Source organism: Ornithodoros turicata, chromosome 4, assembly GCF_037126465.1.
Source record: "Ornithodoros turicata isolate Travis chromosome 4, ASM3712646v1, whole genome shotgun sequence".
Lineage (NCBI taxonomy): Eukaryota > Metazoa > Arthropoda > Arachnida > Ixodida > Argasidae > Ornithodoros > Ornithodoros turicata.
Genome location: NC_088204.1, coordinates 77,984,809 through 78,010,319, shown reverse-complemented (window position 1 = coordinate 78,010,319; position 25,511 = coordinate 77,984,809). Strand labels below are relative to the sequence as shown.

At 47.2% G+C, this 25,511-nt stretch overlaps 1 protein-coding gene across 1 annotated transcript; it reads left to right on the top strand.

Annotated features, from left to right (window-relative positions):
- Window positions 1–1,044: 1,044 nt before the first annotated feature.
- LOC135391984 (serine hydrolase-like protein) lies at window positions 1,045–24,598 on the top strand. Its single transcript, XM_064622582.1, has 5 exons — window positions 1,045–1,314; window positions 14,707–14,835; window positions 19,941–20,157; window positions 22,665–22,831; window positions 23,773–24,598. The coding sequence occupies exons 2-5, from the start codon at window positions 14,825–14,827 to the stop codon at window positions 24,335–24,337; spliced, it is 960 nt and encodes a 319-aa protein (XP_064478652.1). The 5' UTR covers window positions 1,045–1,314; window positions 14,707–14,824; the 3' UTR covers window positions 24,338–24,598.
- The last annotated feature ends 913 nt before the right edge of the window (window positions 24,599–25,511 follow it).

The window sequence follows — 25,511 nt, the reverse complement described above, 5'->3', positions numbered from 1 at the left end:
GCGATCCACACGTCTCAACTGCTTCCGTGTTCTCCGTGCCTTTACTTGTGGCGACCCGACAATTACATCGATTTTGTTTTGGGATCGACCCTGACTGAAGTCGATGGAAAAAAATTATGAGAAGAAAATAAGCATGTATCGAGTCAAACATCACGCCTGCGTGACGTTCTTTAGTTTAGTTGACCGAAAAGCATTGGAAGAAATGTAATGAAGCACAAATTGGAGGGGTGGTCTGTATATGCAGCGGATTGCTTAATTTGTGCATGGAAGAGGCATGTCTGATAGAATATCCGAAACATTGGGTGAAAGGTTGGATTTCACAAAGGTATAATCCAGTATTTATAGCTACCCATTTGAAAATTAGTGAAAACAGCGAAAAAAATTTGTTGAGAGTATCAACGCCTACAATATACCGCTAAAATGTAACGATGCATATAAGCTCGTCAATACTAGGCTAAAAGAACACGGCGACTATGAAGAATAAATATACAACATTAGGTTAATATTTTAAGGCAGTGCAAAAGATGCCGAACCGGTTATTCGAGAGAGATAGAGAGAGAGAAAAGAAGTGAGAAAATGCTCGGAAATAGAAAGCAAGGAATTGTACTGTTTCAGGAAGACAAGGAAATAAGAACGTGCAGGAAGCAAGTGTGTAAGTATAACTTCAATATAACCATCAGAAAAAAAAAAAAAAAAAGAAAAGGAAAACTGGCGTTTTGAGAACATGCAAGGAATGAAACATGCGAAAAAATAAAAAATATCCAACACACTTATCCGTCTCGGATAAGAGGGAAATGGGAAGATTCAAGAGCGGTTGTTCGTGAAAGTGTTTCAGTGCTGTGTCCTTTGTGTCTTCAGCACTGTTGGTATGCCTCAGAAACCCGCTCAGATATTAATGCTTTCTAAACCAAGGAAGCCAGTGGCCAGCTATTCAAAGGACATTTTTTTATCAGTTCGTACTCCGTACAATCACGTGGAGCACTCCACGCACACAGTGCTATCAGTCGCGCTTTTTGAACGCACTCAAGAACCAAGCTAACGAATGCAGCAGCGTTCATGCTCGTCATCGAAGAAATCATAGAGTTGCGTGCGGCCGGACACAATAGGAAAAAGACGGCGTTCCACGCGAAAAGTCACCGAACGCATCGAAGCGCGAACAACTTGCGGCACCGCCAGCAAATTCCCTAGGCGAGGGCGGATGTTCCCTAGGGGATACATGACAACAGCTGCTGGCGTCTTGACAGAAGTTCACGTGCTTCTGCCTCCCGCTAATCTCCAGAGAGGCGGGCATTGGTGTCGTCTGCTAGTTTACTCGTGAGTATCTTTCAAATGTACGATTGCTATATGGGACTTTTATCGTCTGCTTGCGTGATCTTTTACGATGCCAGCTTGTTTACTGCCTGACACTATATAGGCGCAGAAGAAACACGCGCACGATGTCTGACTTTCCCCGATTTCACTCAGCCTGACAGTTGTACTACTGCGTCTGTTTAGGCGTTAGTTTTGGATTGGTAAGGTTAGGTTTTCCGTGTTAGGTGAAGTTTGGTAATATCTACTTTGGGCTGGCTACAGTCGCGTTTATTCATTTTAAAGGTATTCATATTTTTAAAATTTCCACGGTTTTGTGTGATTTTTCGTGGCGGTAGGGATGCATTGACGGCTTCAGAAAAATTCGCGCTGTTAGTGTGAACGCTACGCGGAAAGCGGTATCCGTTTTCATTTTCGTTTCCCATCATATCGACTTCGAATTGCGAGTCAATCAGTTGCGCAATATCAGTATTTTGCTCTCAGTCATCGTCGAGGCATAATTATGCAAAACATAACGCATGCAAGGTCACGGAAATTTCTTGCGACCTTACGGAAAGTTTGTGCGTCATTTTGTCGTTTTTCCAGCGTTCGTTGATAAAGGATGGCCCTATCGCGTTAAAGAGGAACGACTGTTCGCGTCGTATATCATGCAGCTGTAAAGACAACACGGAAGGTCAGGACTTTCTTCGTTAACCCAGGTCGGTTTACGTGTTGTGAAGCGCCATTGCAGTTGCGTTACGCCTAGGGGTATACTATTACATCGTCGTTACGCAATATCCCTTCGGTCTTCTCGGTCTGTAAACAAAACACAATTCTTCCTCGTCTGTTTTTTTAATCCAAGAGCAAATTCCACCCTCGCCAATCTCATTGTGTCGGTTTATAACACGACTGCCTGCCAAGGTCAGGATCGCGGGATCTTTCTTTCTTTTTTTTTGTTAATTTCTCGTTAGCGCCACGAAGCAACTGTGGCTATGTGGGGCCTACAGACGTGGACATATGGAGAGAGGACAGCAGGAAGGAGTGGGAGATGTGGGGAATTAGTGTGCGTCCTCCTGGGCCGACTTCTTGTCGGTTGTTATCAAAAATAATTATTCAGTATCAAATTACGTTCTTGTGGCTACACAGTAAACATGTTACTCCTTTCGGACGTGGATGTCTACTACGTCATACACCTTTCTGGCATAGGTTTCATGCCACACAGGAGGGAGTTTCCGGAACACTCTTCTAGATGGCGCAACCCACATAAGGCACCATTAAAAATGACACATTCGACACTAAGACACCCTTTCAGAAAGGGTACATTGTGTTAAAAACACTGTTTCCGTGAGCTTTTCCCATAATATTTCCATCACTGTTATTACACCTTTCAGTAGATCTCGCCCTGTTCGTAAACAAATGACTTCATAGTATTTGACAGCGCCACCAATTTGGTAGAGTTGAACTACGTTCGGAGGTAGGGGCGAAAAAGTCGCGCTCGAAGGCCACGGTCTTGAGGGATTACGATAGTCCCTAAAAGGGGACGCGACCTTCGGTCCTACTTTTTTTTTTCAAATGGAGGCAGTGAACGAGTGCCCATTCGGGGAACCCAGCCCTACCGTTCCGATTAGTTTCGGTATCAGTCTGTCTACCAACGTCATGATGACGTTTCTCGGGTAGAGGTCTGTTGAGTCAACGGAAGAAGGAAAGATGTGTATTGCTAGAGAAAAAAGTCCATTTACACGCTTCAAATTAACTAAATTGCGCGCAGAACACCTTTCTTCATAGTATTCCTTGTGCCTCTATTTAGGTCATGTTTTTACACATGATACCATGTCGTGATACAGAACGCATGAATGAACAGCCACGTACTATTTGTTTTTACTACACTACAAAGATATTCGCATTATCTGATTTATTATCTACCAAACAGCGATGAGTTATTAGTGAAGGTTATCTCCAAGTGCCTATCTTCGCATTCTTACTTATCTTCCACTATTCCATGCTAGTATACGGGACGATCGCAACGATAAGGCTTGACTCTAGCAATTATTGTTCTAGTCAATCCTTAACTATTAAGGACACTTAAGACGTAATTATTAAGACCAGTTCCCAAATACAGCGCTGCATTCTCTAGTAAAAAAAATATACAAAATATAAATATGTGTATATACATATATATATATGTCGGAACAGGCCTTAAGCGCTGTTTTATAGCGTTGTGTAGCAAATCGCTATATGTGGGTACAGGCCTGTTCAATGATAGCGCCGACGATATTTACAGTGTGCGCATCTGGAAACAAATGCGCGTTCGAAATAAGGCTGAAAAAAAGCGAGACATTTTGTTTCCCCGAGTATTCCGTCGGGACAACGAATAGTAAGCCGTTATGTCACTCATTTCATTCCTGTATTTATATATTATATACCCTTACTACTTGTTACCGCACAGGTTAACCCCACATGAATGCTTCCGAATGCGCAGCAAGTACATCTACACAAATACACGCGTAACATGAACACCCGGCACGCACTGCAAAATGGTTTACATCACGACATATATGAAACAATAGAGTACCGGAGAACGCAACGTTCAATGCTATGAACGGCAAACTTGGTAATAAAGCGCTAAAGGGTCACACTCTTTCTCAAAATTAAATTTCTGGAAAGCGTCTTGCACTTTTTGTCTAAACATTTAGGTTCCAGGTGAGCCGCAATCATTTGCGGGTTCTTGAATTCGCAGTGCGGTGAATCGCAGTAGCAGACGAATTCTGACTCTCACAGTGTATTCGCAGGAGCGACATTCTGGCAGAAGTAGAAGATGCGAAAAGCGTCATATATTTTTGCTATCACGTGAGCGCGAGCGCTCAAGGTCGTGTCTTCACGTACACTGCTAACCGTGGGGAATGTCCTGCTACACAGCCACAAGATATTCCGTAGCAGACGACAGGTAAACACGCCGACGGTGTCGTCTGCTAAGTGTCGTCTGCTAAGTGCGCGGTACGCCACTCCCGATATTCCGCATCGTGTGAATGCTCAATATAACACGGAACGGACGGAACTTCGGCCTCTGTGAGCAGACTTTCAACTTTTTCTTCCACTAGAATATTCCGTGAGGATGTCGCTCGTGTGAATACGCGGTTAAACGAAGAAGGGAGAGGAGACAATGAGTAGGCCTTCTCTACCTAGGTGGCGTTGACAGTGCACAGGTTGAGGAAGGAGGTCGACGTATCGAAGCAAGCGAACAAATGCATAACTTCCGTCTGATACACAGTGCCGGAAAGGAAATATATTCTTTTATGGCTGCCGCACCGGAGAACATGGAATAGTTCGGTGTGATAAATCGCACGGTTTATTGTGATTTGCCCGATTTCATAAATCCAGTATTTTTTTGATGGGTTCCTAATTATAAGGGCGTTTTTTTCTCCCTTACTGAATTACTATAAAAAGTTATTTGAGCAGCAGATGTCATTTTTTTCAGTTGAGTTATACGGCCAGACGGATCATTCTCTCTTGTACAGTGTACAACTTTAGGTAGTTACGCGTTGTCTACCTAAAATTAATTAACTAAATCGTTAATTAGGGAATTTCGAACAAACGCGAGATAACAGAACGCGATGTCACTATGCAAAGGAGCTGAAACCAAAACCACGCGCCTCATGAGCGCACCACCTTCGCCGACGGAGGCTTACCTGGTTCGGCGTCCAATCATCTCCGTCGCTCCAAATCACGTGACCCTCTGACGTTGAATGAGCGCTGTGCTCCCTGTCGCTCCCGGTCGCCGTGGTTTCGATTGGAGATTTTATTTGCGTATATAAATTCGGCGATAGAATATTTCGAGGCACGTGCGCATTTCAGGATTTTTGAAAACATGGTGCGGCTTTCAACGGAGGATTGTGTCCCATTCTGCTATCTCACTTTGCTCGAAAACCCCTAATTAAGGGGTTGATCAACGAATTTTAGGTAATTAGTCGTCTTGTAGTGACATACTTTCTTCGAGAGGACGTCATGTCCGCCTGCCCGTATAACAGAACTCCAAAAATGGTATCTATGCTGATCTCGTAATCTTTTATAACAAATCTGTAAAGGTAAAAAACAAACAAACAAACAAAAACTTGGGGTGCAAAACTTATTAAACATGCGGTCTTTGTCACCGATGTTAGGAACCCGTGCGGGAACACTAGGTCGACCTCCGACTTATTTTCCTCCGAAGGAAGGGAGCCAATGGGGAAGGGAAGCTAATGGAGGTCACGACCTTCACGGTCGCGGAGAGGAGAAAGACGTGCTCGGAGAGCTTACCCTGCATTCAGAGTGAAAATAGAATCTTGCCTCCTTGCACATAACCAAACAATAAAATACGTATCATCTCAAAACAGAAGCTGGCAGTTGAACCTGACACAAAGACAGCAGTGTGATGTAATGGGATATATATGTAAGGCTTCTCAAGAAAAAAGGGATCGTCACTTGGCAGTGTGCGCGAACTTGCAATATACCTGAGAACGGAGAGAGAAATAAGACGAGAAATAACAATAGGAGAATGAAAAAATGGCTAGGAAGCAAGCGAGCTGGTGAAGATGATGCATAATGTAAAAAACCCCGAGACTAGGGAACACGAAGGGACAGACACAAACACGAAGTCTCAATTGAGACTTCGTGTTTGTGTCTGTCCCTTCGTGTTCCCTAGTCTCGGGGTTTTTTACATTATGCAACAATAGGAGGTTTTAACGCCGCGAGACAACTCTGTCTTGTTGCCTCGGGATCGTTGGCTGCACGCTTTAGTCCCGTGCATTTTGACGCAACCGCTATGATTTTAACCTGTGTATCCTGTGACAGAAACGAAGAAAAAAAAAAGAAATAAAGAAAAGAAAACGGGTGTCAATGTCACACAAATTAATCCACACTCCATAACTTCAACTTATTTCGGGAAATACGTGTGGGGGACCGGACGAAACATTGTAGAAAGACAGCTCGGCAACAATCAGGCCCCCCCACACAGCAGATAGTGCGCAAGACACCTAAATATAATAACAAGCGCAGTAGGAGATAATGTACAAAAGAAACGGACCGATATACAGCACATTTGTGCTAAGTACGCCATTTTTGAGCACGGGTAAGTTACAGAATAAGTGTGGTCGAGTGTTGACGATACAGTACGGCAATAAGATAACAACAGCAACAAACTAGCGTTCTCCACCCAATAGACCTCTATCCGAGAAACGTCATCATGACGTTTGTAGACATACTGAAACCGAAAGAAATCGGAAGGGGAGGGCTGGGCTCCACGAACGTGCACTTGTACGCTGCCTCCTATTGAAAGAAAAGTAGGGCCGAAGGTCGCGTCCCTTTCAGGGACCATCGTAATCCCCTTAAGACCGTGGCTTTCGGGCGCGACCGTATTCGCCCCCGTAGCTTCCAGCGTAGTTCAACTCTACCAAATTGGTGGCGCTGTCGAACACTATGACGTCATTTGTTTACAAACAGGAAGTGGTCCATTGCACATAGTAATACGTTGCGGATGTGATGTATGGCTTCAGAGTAAGGGCGGAAATGCTACATTGGTGAGCAAACATAACACCTGGCCAAATGGATTTTGTAGAAGTCTATCGCGCGCTTGAGCAAAACAGATGTTGCCTATTTACTGTATTTGGGGGAATGATAATTCGACCGCTGCATGGACGTCCACAGAGCTTAGCGGAAAGTTCTGTCACTGTATCCAACATGGAACCATGTCCCAGCAGAAGATATATAATCGAGTGAAGTCTTCTTCCCGATGACGTCATGGCAGCACGACAGTGTGTCTCTGCGCAGAGAAGAGGGTAAAGTTTGGAGAAGCCACGTGACGAAGTGTTTGTCCAATCATAACGCGGCAGTAAGGGGATACTCGTGACCGGCGTGGAAAAGAGTGCCTGCGCCTCACCCTGAGATGTTACGACACCACCTAGATAGAGGAAGCCTGCTTACTCGTCGCCGTGACGTAACATCTAAGAGTCAGCCAATGAGGATCGTGTTTTTAACTGCCGTAGCCAATCGTGAACGTGCTTTCAGCGGTCGTAGCCATGGAGACGAGCCACCGTCAGCCGCAAGAGCAGCCACTGTCGTCTGCGAGTAGTGAACGTCCCCGCGTACTGAATGCAAAAAAAAGAAAAAAAAAAAAAAGAAACAGAAACGAAAGGAAAGCTCAAAACGGTCCCACATTTTTCTCAAGACTGATTTTCTGAAAAGCGTGTTTACTTTGAGTCTATAGGTTAAAATTTGCAAACTTAACTGCAATTATTTGCGAGTTCTTGAATATTCGCAGAGCGGCAAATCAGACGTAGCAGACGAATTCTAACTATATGTGTCTACGTAGCGAAGAAAGGAGAGGAGGCATTAAGCTGGCCTTCTGTATGTAGGTGGCGTTAGCTGTTACCCCCTTATTTGAGAGAAGGACCAATGAGGTCGCCCCACGGGCAATAGAAGAGAGAGAAGGAAGCTAATTGTAATAATTCAAAGCAGATAAGAGGCTCGACGCTTAACTTTTCGTTATTCCGTAACGCACGATAAATGCACGGCTTCCCTATGACTCGTCACGAGCTCACGCGCAATGACCAGTCGTTTTGTTTCTTTGAAATCTCAGCCTACCGATACGGTTTTCACGTGAGGTCACTTGACATTTGGAGTTTTGAACTTGAAATAATAACGATAACGAACGATACGTACAGTTCAGCATCGGGCTCCAGTGGGAGGTGCCTCATTGTTTCTTATCGCAGGTCAGAGAGGGCACGAGATAAGCTGAACGATGAGCCAAACGATGAAGTGTTTGACGAAGGCTTTGCCTTCACCCTATATCTAGAAGTTGGCAGAACACACACACACACACAAAGAAGAAAAAAATAGACGCTGGAAAGCGTGGTGAGAAAATTAACCCCTAGTGATGACAAACCTCAGAGGGCTATGGGCAAGGTATATATGCAGACGCAATAAACCTCTACCCGGGAAACGTCATCATGACGTTGGTAGACACACCGAAACCAAGACAGATCGGAAGAGGAGAGCTGGGTTCCACGAGTGGGCAATTGTTCCCTGCCTCCTATTGAAAGAAAAGTAGGACCGAAGGTCGCGTCCTTTTCAGAGACCATCGTAATCCCAACAAGACCGTGGCTTTCGGGCGTGACTTTGCTCGCCACTAGCATTGAACGTAGTTCAACTTTACCATACTCGTGGCGCTGTCGAACATTATGACATCATCATTCCTTGGTCCTATCCTATAGGTCAACCTATCATTCGTAGGTAGCAGGTACTTTGCAACCTTTTAGGCACAACATATGCGACAACTATTACCTCCTAAAAGGTACTCACCCTTTTTTCTAAGCCATTCGAGTTGCCATCGCTCCTCTCCCTTTTCCCCCTTCGTCAGGGTGGACGCCTACATTGGCCCGGTGGGTGGGAGGGTGAGGGGTGTAGTCCATCCCTCCTGGGATGGTATTAAAACATTGCCGACAGTTGACAGAGTGAACAGTCTGGTGGGATGGTTGTAGCCAACTGTCTTCAGTATCCCTTGTAAGTAACTCAGAGGTATTTGTCGATTTCCCGGAGTGCCTGTTCACATCATTGAACGTTCAATTGAAAACCCGGCCTACCAGAACGGTTTTCGAGGTGCCGTCGCGTCGTGGGCGTCAGTAGGACGAGAGTGGAAGGCCGCGATTTGAGCCCCCGTATCAGCTTCCGTGGGGACGGGACTACGTAATGTAGGAGGCTGGGGCTATGGTATTGACATTCCACGCCGAGGCTGGGAGGCGACCCGGGTTCGAATCCGGCTGTGCTGTCTGAGTGTTGTCACCGGGTTTTCCTCAGACGCTTTGAGACGAATGTCGGAATAGTTTCCCGTGAGATCGACCCGGGACACACGACGCCAGGAAGGCAGATCGCTCGGAAATAGCACACCACCACTACCACAGTGATTAGAGATAAACGTTGCGATTGGCGTTTGCACGGGAGCTCTTGGCGAATCAGAGAAGAGGTGCATTTAACGCGCGTTACGGCATAACAACAAGATCGGGCCCCAGGACTCCTTGTCACGGCACATTCCCTGAAATGGCAACGTTATCTTTTCTTAATTTTGTTTTATCAGGGCTCTCGCCCTGATGCCACGTGCCCTCTACAAGAGTCCCACCGGCGGTGATGGTATGCCACGGAGAGGTGATGAAAGTTGTCGCTCCCTATGGCCACGCCGGTGGAACTGAGGAGCGGGTGCTCCAGGCGGGTGTCCATCCTCGTCGTTGTCCACGGTCGCCCTCGCTGTCGTCCTCCAGTGAACTCGTGGGTTTCTTCTGATTCATCGCCGCTCCGCGTCTGAGTGGGGGAGTGATGTGGCGGACCATGGACAACGACGAGGATGTACACGCGGCTGGAGCAACCATGGGGATAGGCCACCGTCATCGCCTGGCCGTGGCATACCATCATTGCCGGTCGGGACTCATGCAGAGGGACACCACCTCCTCTACATTGAAAATCCCATAGCTGATGATATCAGTCTTTACGCTCTGTACGAGGGGCTATAGGACCATAGTGGACGCCATTGTGATACCATTCTGGGCGAGTTATTGCCCTCCTGAGACTTCTTCAACGTCTCAACCAGCTTACAGCAATGTTCAGTCCGGAGGACATGCGGCTGTTACTACCCCTGTCCCCCCTTCCATGATCATTCAGACCAATGGCCATGGAACATACGCGTGACGTCACCAGGCGTGTAACGTGTCGACTTCTTAAACAGCATTGGGTTCAATGCTCTCTGAGAAGTTGACACGTTAAACGCTTGGTAGCACTATGTTCAGTGGTCTCAATGATCATTGAAGACTGTGCGGGTGACAGAGGCAGAAGACGGGAGTTGACGAGAAGTCAGCGAAGTGCCGGTGGCGGGAATCGAACTCACACCTCTCTGATCAGGTGTGGGCTAGGCACACATACGTGTTACTATAGTCCCGGAAGCTCCGTGAAAAAAAGCTGTGCCGCATTTAGTTCACTTACCTGCCACATTGGCACTGTCTGCGTGGACCAAGCGATTATCAATCACACCACGATCCCGCGACAAGCCACGACTCTTCTAATCCTCAGCCTTGGCAATAATAGAGCGCAGTTGGGACGATCCCATACCGCCATCATTCTGGGCCATGTAGCGAGCGCCATCGTGGTGGGTACGCGAACTAAGTTCTGCACACACTCGCAACAGGAAAGTCGTCAAACTTTCAGATCTCTAATAATACAGTAGGCCTTGGTATGGACGTTGATGAGGTTTACGTGTCGTGTTCGTCCGAGCTGTTAATTCAGTCTCTGCCATTTGCGTGACAAAAAGCCACCTGTGCCGCCATCATTTTAATACTGTTTCAAGCCGGACGTGCTCACTTCACTATACTAAGGTCACCACACCGACCCATATACGTGTTCCTGTCACCGGCGTCACATACAGAAGACAGAGCAGTGCAGAGGAACGATAACAACGGGAAGCTGGCTTCCGCAATCGCACTCTAAGCCTTGCTGTTGTTTGTATGAGCTTATCAAGCTCCCAGATAACACTCGTAAACAAGACGTAGCTTAAAGGTACTGTAAAGCAGCACCGATCAAATGTCATTTAGTGTGGCTATTCGACAGTCCAAGCCACCAGGACAAAAACTGCGCAAGTTTCATTCCAATCGACTGTGCAATTAATTAGAAAATTACAATTAAAGGTTACAGGCAACACTGTACTAGGTATTCGAAATGAATCCGTACTCCTGCCACATACGGCGGCAACCACATTGCATGCGTATAACACTGGGCCCAACATAACAATTCACCACAATCCACCATAAAATCCGCCCCTGCAATCCACACAACGATCCACATCTGAGGATAAACGGATAAGCGAACTGAAATGAAATGCTGAGCCGTTGAAGAAAATGTGTCAGACGTTCAAGAAGCCAGACAGCGTCGGGACTTGTTTGTTCACAGAGGTTCACAGAAAGAGTTTGTTCGTTCGAAAGTTCGAAAGAGTCCGCGAACAGAAGGAGCGCGCAGGCGCAGCAGACAAGTAGGCAGAGCTTCCATCGCCAGCGTCCAGCGCTGGGTTACTTCGCAAAAAACACTGTTAACATGGGTTTCAGAATGCATAGGTAAACAGGGAAACTAATAATATGGTTACTAAAATAACGAAGTTCCGATGTAATAGTGTGTAATACCAATTTTTAGTGTTGCCCGCTGTACAGGGGGTTGTTTGACACTAGGCGTCGCACCGCTCCACTACGCGGCATTTTTCATGGCAAATTAAAAATATTTATAGCGCGTTGTCGGTCGTATGGTTCCGCATATGGTATTTAGAAGCAACAAAGTCTCTAGTCACATCACCGGCATATCATGCTTGTCTACTGCTTTACAATATCTTTAAAGCCCACCAACATTTCTCATTCCCCTCCTGTATTCTCCTTCTTAATCCTCACGGCAACCCAAGACTTCACCCAAGCAGCACAATATACTGAAAGTAGAGTGCAATACGGGTGGGCGGTATGTGTCTTATCAATGTACTTTAGTTTTACGGGTCTGTTCAAGGCCTTCCACCTACCCGTACACCTCTAATGCACTCTACTTTTCAGTACATTGTGCTGCTTGGGTGAAGTCACTCTACTGCAGTAGAGGCAAATGTTTATCTGATTCATATTGTTATCTGATTCATCCGCACGTCAGAAACTTGGCTGTTGTGCACGCGTGTGTCTACCATTGCTCATGCACGTGAACTCCTCGTGCAGTGTGAGGTCATGCGAAGGCACGGAAGGTACAGGAAACACAAATAAACAACGTACTCGTACTTTGATCGGACTCGGAAACAGCGACGCGGACGAGGGCATTCCTAGAACATGTGTCCTGTGCTTCTCTCTCGTACTGCGTTTTTTTTTTCTCTCTCGCTGTATTCGCACGGATGCATTCCTACAAGGGCAACTCTTACACGGTCGAAGTTCCTCTACGGGTATACGAACTCTTTGACTCCATCCTTGAGTTTCCAATAAAAGTTCCCGGATTTCCGCTCAAATGAAAGAGAAGGGATTTTACCATCACCCCCAAACGAACCCCCAACCAGGTATTCCACCCCACCCTGTTTGTTTGCAACACCGCCACTGAAATGCCTGAGATAGCCCAATACGGTTCGGCCAGCAAAGCAAAAAATTCACCCAAAGTGATAAAAAATTCTAACTGACGACGTACTCGACGGAGGAATGTGGGACTTTCGACAATTACCTTCTGGAAAATTTTGCCGCCATTTAGGAAGGCTTTGGACAACTTTAATTGAGGGCAATTTATTTCTCTTTGCAACTGAACTTCGAAAATTGTCAGTGCAAATTCTGCGCAGGTCCCTGAGTGGACAGAAATGGAGTAGTGGATGTAGAGAAAATGGAGCACTGGAGTACTCCACTGGAGTACTGAAATGAGTGGAGCAGTCAACTGATATTGAGGTTGGAGATGTCCCCGACTCCACATGACGTGCGTAAAGCTTCATACGGTTGAACGTCGTAGCTTTTTGGGTAAAAAGAAAGCGAACGCAACGTCACCATCCCGTACCTTCTCTGCGGTGACGTACTCAAAGAGTGTCGTACACTGACTGACCTAACAATAGCGGGTGTTAGTCTACCGGTAGCCCTATAGGGTACCGCGTCTACCGCATCAGATTCTGAGTCACGCTCTCTGTTATTGGTTCCCGTAGGCACGGCTATATAAGGCGGACTTAGAGTCACTTCCGCTTCCGCTTCAGTCCGCTTCCGGAGAGAGTTGGTTGTACTGTTGGAAAATTGTTTTCTTCCCTTTGCTTTTCTCGCGCGCTTTAAGGAGGCAATGTAATAAGCGCGAGTGTGCAGAACATGCTAGCAAACGACAAAGCAGGGTTTTGGAAAACTGCAGCAAGCTTGTCGAATTTGTTGATTGCAATCAATTCCTGGACTGCCACTGTAGGGAATGAAATCATTTTGGCCCAAATAGTGCGGGCGGCTCTGCCGAGAGAAGCGATTTTTTTTTCATTTCCCATAGACTCCCATGTACTGAAAATTTGACGAACTTTAATTCACCAAAAATCAGTGGATCGCGTCAGGCGTTCAAAAACTTGTCATTCCCTAGATAAACTAGAGGGGAACACGCCTGTACCTGTTCCATGTAGAAATTTAGCGCGGTTTACGAGAACCCTACGAACAAAAATCCCCCATAGACTTTCTTAAGAAGTAAGTCCGTCTTAAAGGAGTTGCGGCACTTTCGTTAATGTGGTTCAGTAATCTTATGGGCGCGTCGTACTGCACTCCAGAACACCAAGGAGGAAAAATTATTTTTCTCCCTGTCGTACTTAGCGACATACAAGCCCTCGATCACACTCCCGAGCAAAGCGCCGACATCACAGATCTCGGAGCTGCGTCCATTCTTATTGGCGGGCCTAAGCACGTGACTTCTCGTGCGCTGCCTCAGTGGCGGCGGCGAGGGCTGTGATGCCAGAGCCGCGTGAGTTTCGGTATCCCCGGTGCCCACTTTCTGCCTCTTCGGTGCGGAAGTTTCAAAGCAGCTTCACATCGGTGCAAAGAACTATCCTGTACGTTTAAATAGGGTAACCTGGGATGACCTGTCACAACCTCGTGAACAGCGATTTATCAGCGGCTTATATTCAAGTCTACCAAATTGGTGGCGCTGTCGAACAGTATGACGTCATTTGTTTACAAACAGAGAGAGGTCTATTTTTTGCTACAACGAATTTTTCGTTTCGGGTGTAAATGCCTTATGCCATTTATGCGATCCTGCGATGGCAACTTTGTGGTTAACCAACAACGAAGCGAAATGGGCTAATTGGTTTACAAGTGGTTTTGTCTCACCGCCTTGCGGTTAAAAGTCCCTTTCACCCCTCTAAATAATGTATTCTACAGGAAGCATCATTTCAAGGGGAGGGAGTGCATTCTCGTTCTAGCTCTGTTTCAGAAGGGTAAATGTGAAAATTCCTTTTCAACACTTATTACACCTTCCAGTTGCGCTTGTGGAAAGAAAAAGGGCGTTTTACCCATTTTACAAGCGGAAGGGTGTAAAAAATTACTGCGTAGGCCAATAGTGTCATTGGCTGAATTACTTAATTAGTGAGCATTGAAAACACAGCAAAACGAATACATCGCTAAAAAGGTGCTCGCTCTTGTCTGCTTGGGATAAGGGTACGACGCCCCCGATACGAAATCACACAGCGAACATTATTTTCGCTCCGACACGCTCGGGAAAACACTGCTCTCAATCTCAACTGCTACACACACAGGGGCGTGCGCTAGATGTGCTTCATAGTCACACGTGGTGACCCCGTTGTGTACGGCATCGGCCCCGAAACGATAACATAGCTATCAAGGATCCAACTGTGTGTGTGTAATGTGTCAAAGTCCCTGTGTATATTCTCCTCCACTGTGATAGCGAGTGCTGGCAAAGTGCCCTTCGGGTTCATCTCCCACGAAGATCTCCTAAAATCTTGATGATGCCCTGCCGGAGGTGCACTCGGGTGAAATGAGCTTGAACGGCGGACGCACACACCATGCTGGTGAGGTGAGTTGCTTATCGACATCTCTCTCTCTTTCCCTCTCTGTGCCTTTTTTCTCCACATGTATGTTTCTTAACGTGGAACAATTGCAGCAATGATGCATGTGAAAGAAGAAGACAAAATGAAATCGATGTTTATTCGTGACAATGTTGAATTCCAATGGCAGATTCGGAGCACCTCCGGAGCAACTTTTGTTGCTCCGCCGAGAGCAAGTCTGTTCGAATGGCAGATTGAGAACAGTTCTGGAGTATTCCAATGGGAGCTTCGGAGCGGCATTCGAGCCAAGGTCGCTCCAGGGAGCAACCCAGACTGCTCCGCCAAAATAGGCAGATTCAACCGGAACTCTACGTGACGTGTTACTTGCCGCTCGTGCTTCCTATTTCCTGTCTCTATTTCGCCAACATGGCTGCTTTGCAACGCGTCTTCGCCGTGACTAGTATTTCGCGTCGTACGTTGGCGATTTTGTTTCATGAAGGAAGCGAGAATCAGACATTACCAGGGCAACGTTAGGAGACTAGGAAGACCTTGATGTTGCAAAACATGGCGTTATAATGGAACATGAGCATCTTCTTCTTCTTCTTCCTCCGTCTCTGGCCGCCATCCACCAAGGGAGGTTACCCAGCGCTAACTCCAAGTTGTGCGGAAGTGTTCCAGTCGCAGATTCGGATCACTTGCTCTAGGCCAGATCAAGCCGCTCCACTGCGGAGCCTGCCACTTGCTCCGACTCTGCCATTGGAATTCAACATCGCGACAACTATAATGATGCGCGATGCCACAATGGTGAGAATTCTCGCATCAAAGGGCACCCCGTATTTAACGTCCTCAGTGGAGGCGGACGCGCGCGTGTGTGTGCACCTTGTACCATACCATCAAGCTTCTCGCGTCCTCGGACGGGTTCGAACCCACAAGCTAAGGATCGGCAGCTGCCAGCCAGGCAACCAGCTGATCCACCGAAGCCGGTGGACTATTATGGCCGAGTGCACACCAAGCGAGTGTGGAAACATGTTATTCTTTCGCTCGTAGTTCTCTCAAATAGACGATTTTACAAAGATGCGCGCGCCGCCAAGCGTACGGCGCAAAGCAGCATGGGAACTTTGAGCGACACTGCTCCGTCGTCTGCTTCGGTTATGGTTTACACCGGCTGACGCTGCTGCGCACACCGGGAATGGTGTTGTTGTTCTTCTACCTCCGCCTCTGTCCTTCTCGTAATGCTCGAAGGCGCCATAAGTTCCCATGAGCCCATGCGTGCCGCAGGGGGCGCATGGTTTTGTATAAAAGCCTATTGCTATCCCGGTAGACTTTCTGCAGTCGCTAATGTCCGTTTTTCACCGCCTTCTGTTGATTCCGTACGAGCTCATTTGCATTTTTTTCCTCATGGAGCTAAGTGACATTATCGCTGGCGAGAATCCCCAAGAAACGCTGTCACTGCCGTGACTTGGAAGATCTAGAGCACATCCTTCCCCCATTGCACGCACTACGAACCTTTCGGGACAACACTTTCACTGTCTCTAAATCAGCTGGACTATGCATAATGTAAACCCCCGAGACTAGGAAACACGAAAGGACAGACACAAACACGAAGTCTCAAACACAGCTAAAAATTGTACTTCACATACAAGAATTATATACAACCAGAGGGAAGGGAACAACCAGTTGAGGACAAAAAGGGGTCAGTTCGGGGGAACAAGAAGTCTGCTCAAGGCCGGACCGAGGATTACGGATGGGTTGCTGACACAGTTCCCACAAGAGGTTATGCATAAGGTCTCTCTCAAAAGTCTTCTGTGAGGGTCCAATTCAGAAGCCTTTACAATTGTTTCATCCCATAGAGGGAAGCAATCTGAGCATTCTTCCAAATGCTTGGCTTGGCTTTCATTGTCAGCTGGACTACTTTCGCCCTCTCACTATGTCAAGATTACACGTTTAAAAAAAACCCTGAGACTATATATAGGGAGACGACGAGAAGCAGACACACCGTCCGTCCGTTTCTCGTCGTCTCCTTAGTGTCGGGCTTTTTTCATAAATGTATACTAGTGACCAGCTCGCTTGCTTCCTCTCCATTATTTCACCGTCAAGATTGCTTTGTCCATGGCCAAATCCAGCCCACCAACACTCTGGCCTAAAAACACTTCTTAAACTTTTTGGACACGGTAGCACCTCGCCCCCCCCCCCCTGTAAGGCGACTCATTATTCCACTCCACCCCATTACCCCACCAGCGATGGGGTAGAGCATCGGCACCGGCGACGAAACTCCCCAATCATAATCATTAAAATAAAGTTGTTGTTCTTTTGTCCTCCTGGTAGTCCTCGGTGGTCAAAATGGCTGGGACCCTTCAACCGCGATGGCCTGTGCAGACGGCAGCGCCTCAGTGTGCTAGCCTCTGGGTTTGAGACTACGTCTGAGTAGGTCAAGGTTGAGGCATATATTGTCTCACGACAGCGACCTACAGTGGACCTTTTCCATATTCGCGTCGCCCCTGGCGGCGGAATGTCGAACGTCGTGTCTTTCCCCCCAATAATGGTGACGCCTTACGAACTGGCACGTACGTTGCGTGGGAAAGTAGCAAGAGAAGATTGAAAGAAGAATGCGGAAAGAATGAAAGCACATTGTACTCATTACCAGACCTCAAACGTTCGCGTAACCTTGAAACCGATTACCTCCCCACAATGAACATGACAGTCGCTCGCAGGTGGGTCCATGGCGATGTTTTCCGCTCAAAGATGGCGGACTCCAGGGCTGGGCATTCGCGTACGCGTTGTCGGAAATGGTCCATTAGACTCTGCATCGCACTCATCCTCACGACCGGCTGTGCCGCAGCTGTGCTACGACTCTATAGTCTCAAACCCCATACATCCAAAACAGTTACGTTTGACGGCGGTTGCATGTATTGGCGCCGAGAAGTTTGGGAGTCGCCCTCTGGTGTTCACTGAACGAACCTTGTCGTGGGGATGTCCCCGGGCAGTATTCTCACATTGCATTGCGTATAAAGGCATTGCACGTGTTAGGGGCTGTCCAGCATTGATATTTCCTGGTGATTCATGAAGAAAACGACATATGTGTTCCAAGTAAATCGCATTTTGATTCCAATATGACAGTTTTTACTGTAAGTAACTGAACCGAAACGGGGATCCCCACCAAGAGACGGCACAGTGGCGCCCCTAGAGAGGGTCTCGCCGCGATATGACCATGACCAAATTATCGCTCAGCCCTGAGGGATGTCCCTGGGCGTCGAAGGACCCTTCCAGTAGCTCTGGCAATGCATTGTGCACGTGCAGCGAGCCCGCATCCAATGCATTGCCAAAGGAACTGGAAGGGTTCGTCGAAGCGTAAGGATATCCCTCAGGGCTGAGCGAGGATAAGGCGGTCCAGGTCACGTGGGGCTCCCGTCTCTGACACAGAGCGGAGGTCCCTGTGCAAGAAATGGTGGGGCAAGCATTCGGTGCACGGATTTCTGAGAATGCGGATCCTTCTACACTTCCGTTCTGAACGGCGTGGACTCATCATGCAGACGAAGCATATGCGAGGGAGACACGCAACATCCGTTCGTCTTTGCAATCAGAAAATGCGTGTCTATGAGGCAACTTAGATGGCGGCGAGTCACATTTTCTAACTCTGTCCTTCCGGTTCTCATTGTCATCGAGATAAGTGTTTTTCCGTCAACCAATAACCTCGTAAAGTAAGTGTGCTCGGGGAAATGTACTATGCACACTAAGAGCGCGACAGACGTACTATACAGTAGGCTAATACTCATAATAATATGCTATACGCACTAGACAATACCGGAAGGTGTTGCATTGCTCTCTCACGCACAAAAGGGGCATTGCACATGACTTGCAAGAAAGACTCCGGAACAATTGTGTCACGTATTTCAAGTGGCGTATACAAGAGTCGAAAATTTACACGAGCTGTTGCTTTCAGACACGGCGTGAACTCGATGTGAAGTACCTGACTTATCTTTCATTCCACCATGATTCTGCGCGACTGCCAAGAGTGGTTTTCCAGCGATATCGCACCAGTGTGCGTCATGTGCCGACTTTGATTGGATGCCGTACACACGGTACTTTGGAAGCCACGTTATATCTGTCTTACTAACACTCACTAAGGCTGCGTTCACACGGGCCAATTTTCTGCACGAAATCGAACCAACGTCTTATGAGACAGTGCCGTCTCCGCGTTCACACATACCAACTCGGTATCTCCACCCACCAGCAACCATACGGCAATCGCAGTGTATGGGTCCAAACCCAACTGCTACTGCTTCTTTGTTGAGCTGTCATTATTCACATGTATACAATAAGCCAGTCGACCTGTCTCTGTTTGTAAACAAATGACGTCATAGTATTCGGCAGCGCCACCAATTTGGCAGAGCTGAACTTGAGGGCATTACGATGGTCTCTGAAATGGACGCGACCTTCGGTCCTACTTTTCTTTCAGTAGGAGGCAGCGAACAAATGCCCATTCGTGGAACCCAGCCCTACCCTTCCGATTTGTTTCGGTTTCAGTCTGTCAACCAACGTCATAATGACGGTTTTCGGGAAGAGTTCTATTGGGTCGGAGCATTTGGCGTCAATGTATTACCAGCAGCGGAAATAAACTGGCACACATTAATGATCAAGCAGAAACACGAATATCACTATTTACCACAAAACTCTCGAAATATCTACAAACAAAGATGACGAAGATTGCTATCTCAACGACTGAGCCAGATAGCCCTGACGTGTTACTACCCGTTATCGTAAACACTAATGGTATCTCCCATACAAGCTCCGCACGTCGTTCTCACATTGTTTAAGGTTTACACGACACAATACCCTTTCCTTACGGAGCAGGAAGCAACCCAAACAAACACGATGGTTGCAGACAAGACATACGAAGCTTTGCACATAGGTCCCCAGAGGAGACACACGATTTGGATTGGATTGGATACTAGGAACGGCGAGGCGGGCCGTGTCCCTATCTGTCATGGCGGCTGCCAGACTTACACGTTGGGAGAGGGCATCGCCTAATTAAAAAAATCTTTCACTTTCCCCCATTTCTCTCTGTACGAACTTTTCTTCCAGCCTCTCTCCTGATGATTTCTATGCTATTTACGGACGGTCTTTTCAAAAACAGGTCACTGCTGCAACTTGGAAAATGGAGGGGGTTCACGGGTCTGCCGACACACGAGACTTCCGTTGCAAGGCTGCAAACCACGAGGCAGTCGTCGTCGACGTCACTGAAGGAACGTCGGACACGTGATCTGGTGGTTCCCGTACCTCACGGTTACTTGTTCGGCCGCCAATGGGGTCCCGACGACGGACAGCCTGTTCTCGCTCTACACGGATGGCAGGTGCGTAGCGCGAGGTGGCGTCATCTTCTTCTTGGCTGGGATGACGTTGTTGCAGCAACCGACAAATGATGTGTCAGCGGCGTAGACGTATGGGTACAGCACGGTCACACTAAAGACTAGTATGTGGCGCGGGGTCGAAGCCCAGCTGGCTATGGTTGTCCGTGGGATTCCTGGCATACCTTCCAAACAGCTGCGAGCACAGCTCCTATTGAAGTAGGCCTAGGACGTGTCCTAACTGTTGTGTCTTCTCCGTCTGTCCACACCTGTGGAACGTGCGTGTAGAGGAGACTGGGGAGTAAGGCTGTGTTCAGGAGCGCCAGCTTTCTGGACCCACTCCCCAACCAACGTCTTACGGCCAACTTTCGAGATGCTGCGGTATCAGTGTGGGCATGTACCAAAACACGAATGTCGGCTCCTGCATCGAATGGAGCTCTGCGAAGGGCAGGGTCTTCAGGAAGGAAGGAAGGAAGGAAGGAAGGTGTCAATGTGCTTCGATGATTGAACGAGCACGGCCAATTTTTCGCTTCGTGACTGATTCCCAACAACGCGAGTTGGCCCCGGTGGTGTCGCACAAACTACAAAAATGATCAGGGTTGGTCCTTGAAGTTGCGCCACGCTGCCTAACATTGGCGACGTTTCTTATAACTAGTAAAGAAAAACTATTGGTGACGGTGCTGTATGAGGTTTTCCCTGGGTTTCCCGGTAGAGTTTCCAGACGAATGCCGCAAAAGTTCCCCCTGAAGTTGACGTAGGATGCGTATACTAACCCCCTCCCCTATCCCCTACTCCATCCTGCCGTCCTCTCTCTATTTGTTCACGACTGTACGTCGTTCATAGCCGCAGTTGCTTCGTGGCGCTAACACGGAATAAAAAAAATCCTCTCACTCCTTCCTCCATGGAGAGAAGAGAGAGATTATTCTTAATGGCGATCAGTGATGGCACAGGGGCTGGTAAACGTTGATAGCCACAGCTGCTTTGTCATGTTGAACCCGGAACAAAAAAAAAAGACAATAGAGTGACGACACTGTGGTGACGTCGTGATAGACTTACATGCGGAGCACGCAGTGCACGCAATACGTACACAGGACACACGTACGCAGCTGAGGGCGTCAGGAGATACGAGAACGCGTTCATGTGTCGATGACCGATACTGGTCACCGCGTGCACGGAAGTCAGCTCCTCCATATGGCGTCGACGTACGTCCTCGCGAGGATCCCACTAGCCACGTAGCCGCATATGTGACTAGTGGGATCCTCGAGCTCAAGCCTGTGCGGAATATGCAGGAGTTCACTGGCATGCACACAATGTACGGTATCGGTCATATATAGACACTGAATGCATTGTCATATCTCAGACGCCCCCCGCTGCACCGAGAAGGCCCCCAGAATTTATCTTGTAGCTTTGTACTATCATTTGCGTGACTTGCGCCAACACGGCAAATGGCATAAAGGACATGATAAATAAGACGCCCCCCCCCCCCCCTTCCCTTAAGTTGTCGATCGCTGTGTAAATGCGGCAAAGAGCAGAGTACACAGTTTCGCTAATGCGAATTTCCGCGTTGCTTTGTACGACTCCGATTGTAGGGCGAAGCGGTGGAGTTGGTACAGCTCCTGTCAACCTTAATATTAACAGTGGAAAAAAATTTGCTACCATTACCAAGCGCGATAACAGCCACCTTGGCGGTACTTGGGGAAAACTACTGGCACGCGTCCAGGTATTCAAAAACGAACTTTATGGAACGACTGTAGAGACACACATGAAAACGGACTGATAATGACCCAGTGGAACACTTATCAACAGAACCGGTTAGTAAGGGCCGGGGTGATATGTTTATATTATACATGGTGTTCAAAATTAAGCTTTCACTAGCACTTTATAAATAGGCGAACCAAAGAAAACTGGTGCTATTTTTCACGTTCCTTGAGTGAGAAACAGGTGCTACATAATTAGCAGCACCTGTTTCTTACACAAGTAGCGTAAAGTTATCATCCGGTTTCCTGTCATCGCTGTGTTTGCGTAGCGCTCGTGAAAGCTTAATTTTGAACACCCTATATTATAATATATATTTACGTTATGTTTTTATAGTATATATTATTCATATATTCTATGTCTATGTTATAAACTATTTATATGTTGTTTGTTTATATTATATATTATTTATATATTATAGGTTTATGGATTGCAAGTGGAACAAGGCGGGTAGTTGAAGAGCAGCAGGGGCATACAACAAAAGGGAAATATGTTCTTCAATTCTTAGCCTTCCTTTGTCTTGTATGCCCCTGCTGATGTTTTATGCAAGCTTATAGATTGATTGATTGATTGATTATACGTTCATATTAGAAGAAACAGCAGGAGGAAGGTTAGAATACACTGAACACATACTATAGGAGAAAGAGAACGCCAAGCTCTTCTGCTCCTTGTGTCTGTTATATTCGTTGTGGCGCTTTCGAGAAACGGATCCATCTTTCTTTCAACAATTTCTCGATGGTATACTTTTCATTCTCCAGGATAATGCGGCGAGCTTCGAGAGTCTAGTTCCCTTACTCAAGAGCGAGTTCCAGTTGGTGGCAGTTGACTTCTCCGGTCACGGTCTCTCCTCTCATCTTCCATCGAGCCACTGTTACTGCCGTGACCAGTACCTGGATGATGTCCGACGTACGGCCGACTACTTACAGTATGTAGGATGGCTTTATGCTACCCCCATATCGGTCAGTCCTGTAGAGAACGTGGAAGCCCCTCGAAGGAACTCCCTCCAATGGCCCAATCCAAAATGACGGGTGTTTAGCACGTAGCCCATGAGTTATTGGTCTTAACAAGGAGTACAAAGTACAGGGCGAACTTAGCAGGTCATCCCGGATGTCGATTGCATGGCAAAAGTACACGGCTTTTTACGGAACGAAAGTCGAGTAAATGCAACTTTCAAAAAAGTAAATTTTAGCGCTTGTAATGTGGAACCATGGTTATATCACGCGCGATCTTTCATCTTTCATCAATTCATTCAAAACTTTCATCTTTCATCGCAAATTTCTTAGGCAAATTGAGGCTTTGTATGTATTTGTCCCTTTTATGTTGTTCCAGCCGCAGAACATCAGTTCTTTCATGTTCTTTCATTTTCTTTCACCTTCTTTCATCTTTCATGTTTATATCACGTGTCTCTTACACTTAAGCAATAGTCGCTTTTCTAAATTACGTAAGACGCACCCAGACAGTTCAGACACATCTCCTGCTGCACTGAAAAGTCGTTTAACGGGAACGCCGGAGTTTCTAAAGAGCGAGATGGGCTTGGACAGTGTCCAACGCTTGCAAAGATATCGACCTAACCCTAGTAACCCAATTGCAGCTAGATTTTCCGCCTACCATGATAAACAACAGTAATTATAGGGAGATTGAAATGATGGAGTGGTAAAAAAAAAAGCCAGTCAAAGTGAGTTTGTGAGATTGTATGTTCCAGCCTCAGAACAGTTACTTTCGCAGTAACTAATTACAGTTCCAAGCTATTTTCCCTGACTGATCAACTAGTGCACAAATAAGTTGAGTCTAATTCAGTTACGCCAAGACTTTACACATATATGGTCATGTGGTCTTCTCTGGACACGGGTTCTGATTCCCCAACAGGTGGGATACCTTCTCCATCATGGGCCACGACATGGGAGCGGGTACGGGGTACTTCTTCGCCCTTCTCTTTCCCGAACGTGTTTCCCGGCTCATCTCCATCGAAGGGACGTTCCCGGCCTCGTACCCGCGATCTGCGACGCGGCGCAACAACGACGATCGTCGTCGCTACACAAAACAGGAAATTCTGGACATCTTCCGGTCCAGACACGTCTCTGCGGAAGCTGCGAGGGCAATCATGACCCGCGCTTTCACAACTACCGCCGAGGGGCACCACGTACGACATGATGACGTCAGAGTTCGTGAAGTTGAACCGGACAATCTGTTTCCGGGTCTCTTTGACCGCAAGCTGTCACGTTTCCGAAACAGTCTCCTGGTGATCAGCAAGGAGTTAGGCCTACTGAATGCAGCTAGCACTAACGTGGCGGCTGCCGAGGCATTGATGAAGTGTCTAGGCGCGGAAATGTGCGCGAAATTCAAGTATGTAAGTGTTGACGGAAGCCACCACGTGCATTTGGAGGCACCCGAAAAAGTGGCACCTCATGTGAATGACTTTTTGTGTACGTGATTGTTTGTTTGATGGCAGTTGGCACAAGACATTTGCGATGCAATAGCAATATCCCTCGCGTGCCCCTTGATAACGCGGTCCGCCCCTGAGTGGGCCGTGTCTTTGAACGCGCGGCCGATAACAAGGTCGTCGGGGCAGTTCCGCTTGCGGTGCTGTTCCGGGAAGATCTTTTCATAGATCTTTCAGGTGCAATGTTTTAATTGCCCCGAAGATTATGTAAATTAGTTCTTCTATACAGCACAATAAAAAAGTGCTAAAATATGCAACGAAGAAATATATGTCTGCTCGTTAGGCATAGCCACCGTGTACTTCGTCAAACATTATACTCATGAGTCATGACAGTACTTTTGTGCTTTTCGATTACGACAAAGGTATCCGCTAGCGGTTTAGAAGTACAACGCATGTTCGCAAATAGAATAACCGAAGAGTGCACACAGTATACAGACGGGGACAAGATTGTTGTCTGGAGCGGTTCAATATTTTTCAGCAAGACTTCGGGAAATGCCTGCTGATACGCAGGGTATCCATGATAATGTTTGGCAAACCAACTGAGCAGGACCTTTGGCAACCGTTCATGTACGCGAAATGGCGTCAAGTTGTATTGCCATCAGAGCACGCAGCTAGTAGATAACCATGTGACTGACAGATGCTGACAGGTGGTGAACTTCAGGTGCCTGCTGACAGTACACCAAGCAACCTTTGACCATCACCACCAGCACCAAGCAACAGGAACTCGTACTGTGCACAGCTAAAGACACATAGAATGCTGCCAGACATCTACATTCTGCGGTAAAGCATTTTTTTTTTCAGGTGAACAGGATGAAACTACAATTCCAAGTTTCCTGCCTTGTGGGCGATCCCATGGACAGCTCTGGCAACGAGGCATGACTGAGCTCTATGGTAATGGTTGTAAGCAGATCAGGAGCAGTTCCCTTTCTTTGTTTCGTTATGTGGGTTCTGTTCCGGGTGCAAAGGCGCGCCTTTTTCCTGTACTTACTTTAACGCAAGTTGGTGCAGAGCGCCAGGTGACGACAGACGATGGTCTACCAGGACGGAGGTGAGGAGTCCCACATTTCTGGAGGACGGGATGTTCTGCCTTTTGAGTTACAATCCATCACCTCATGGCTGATTTCTCAGAATGTGCTCACATCAACATGATCGTGAGACCGGTTTT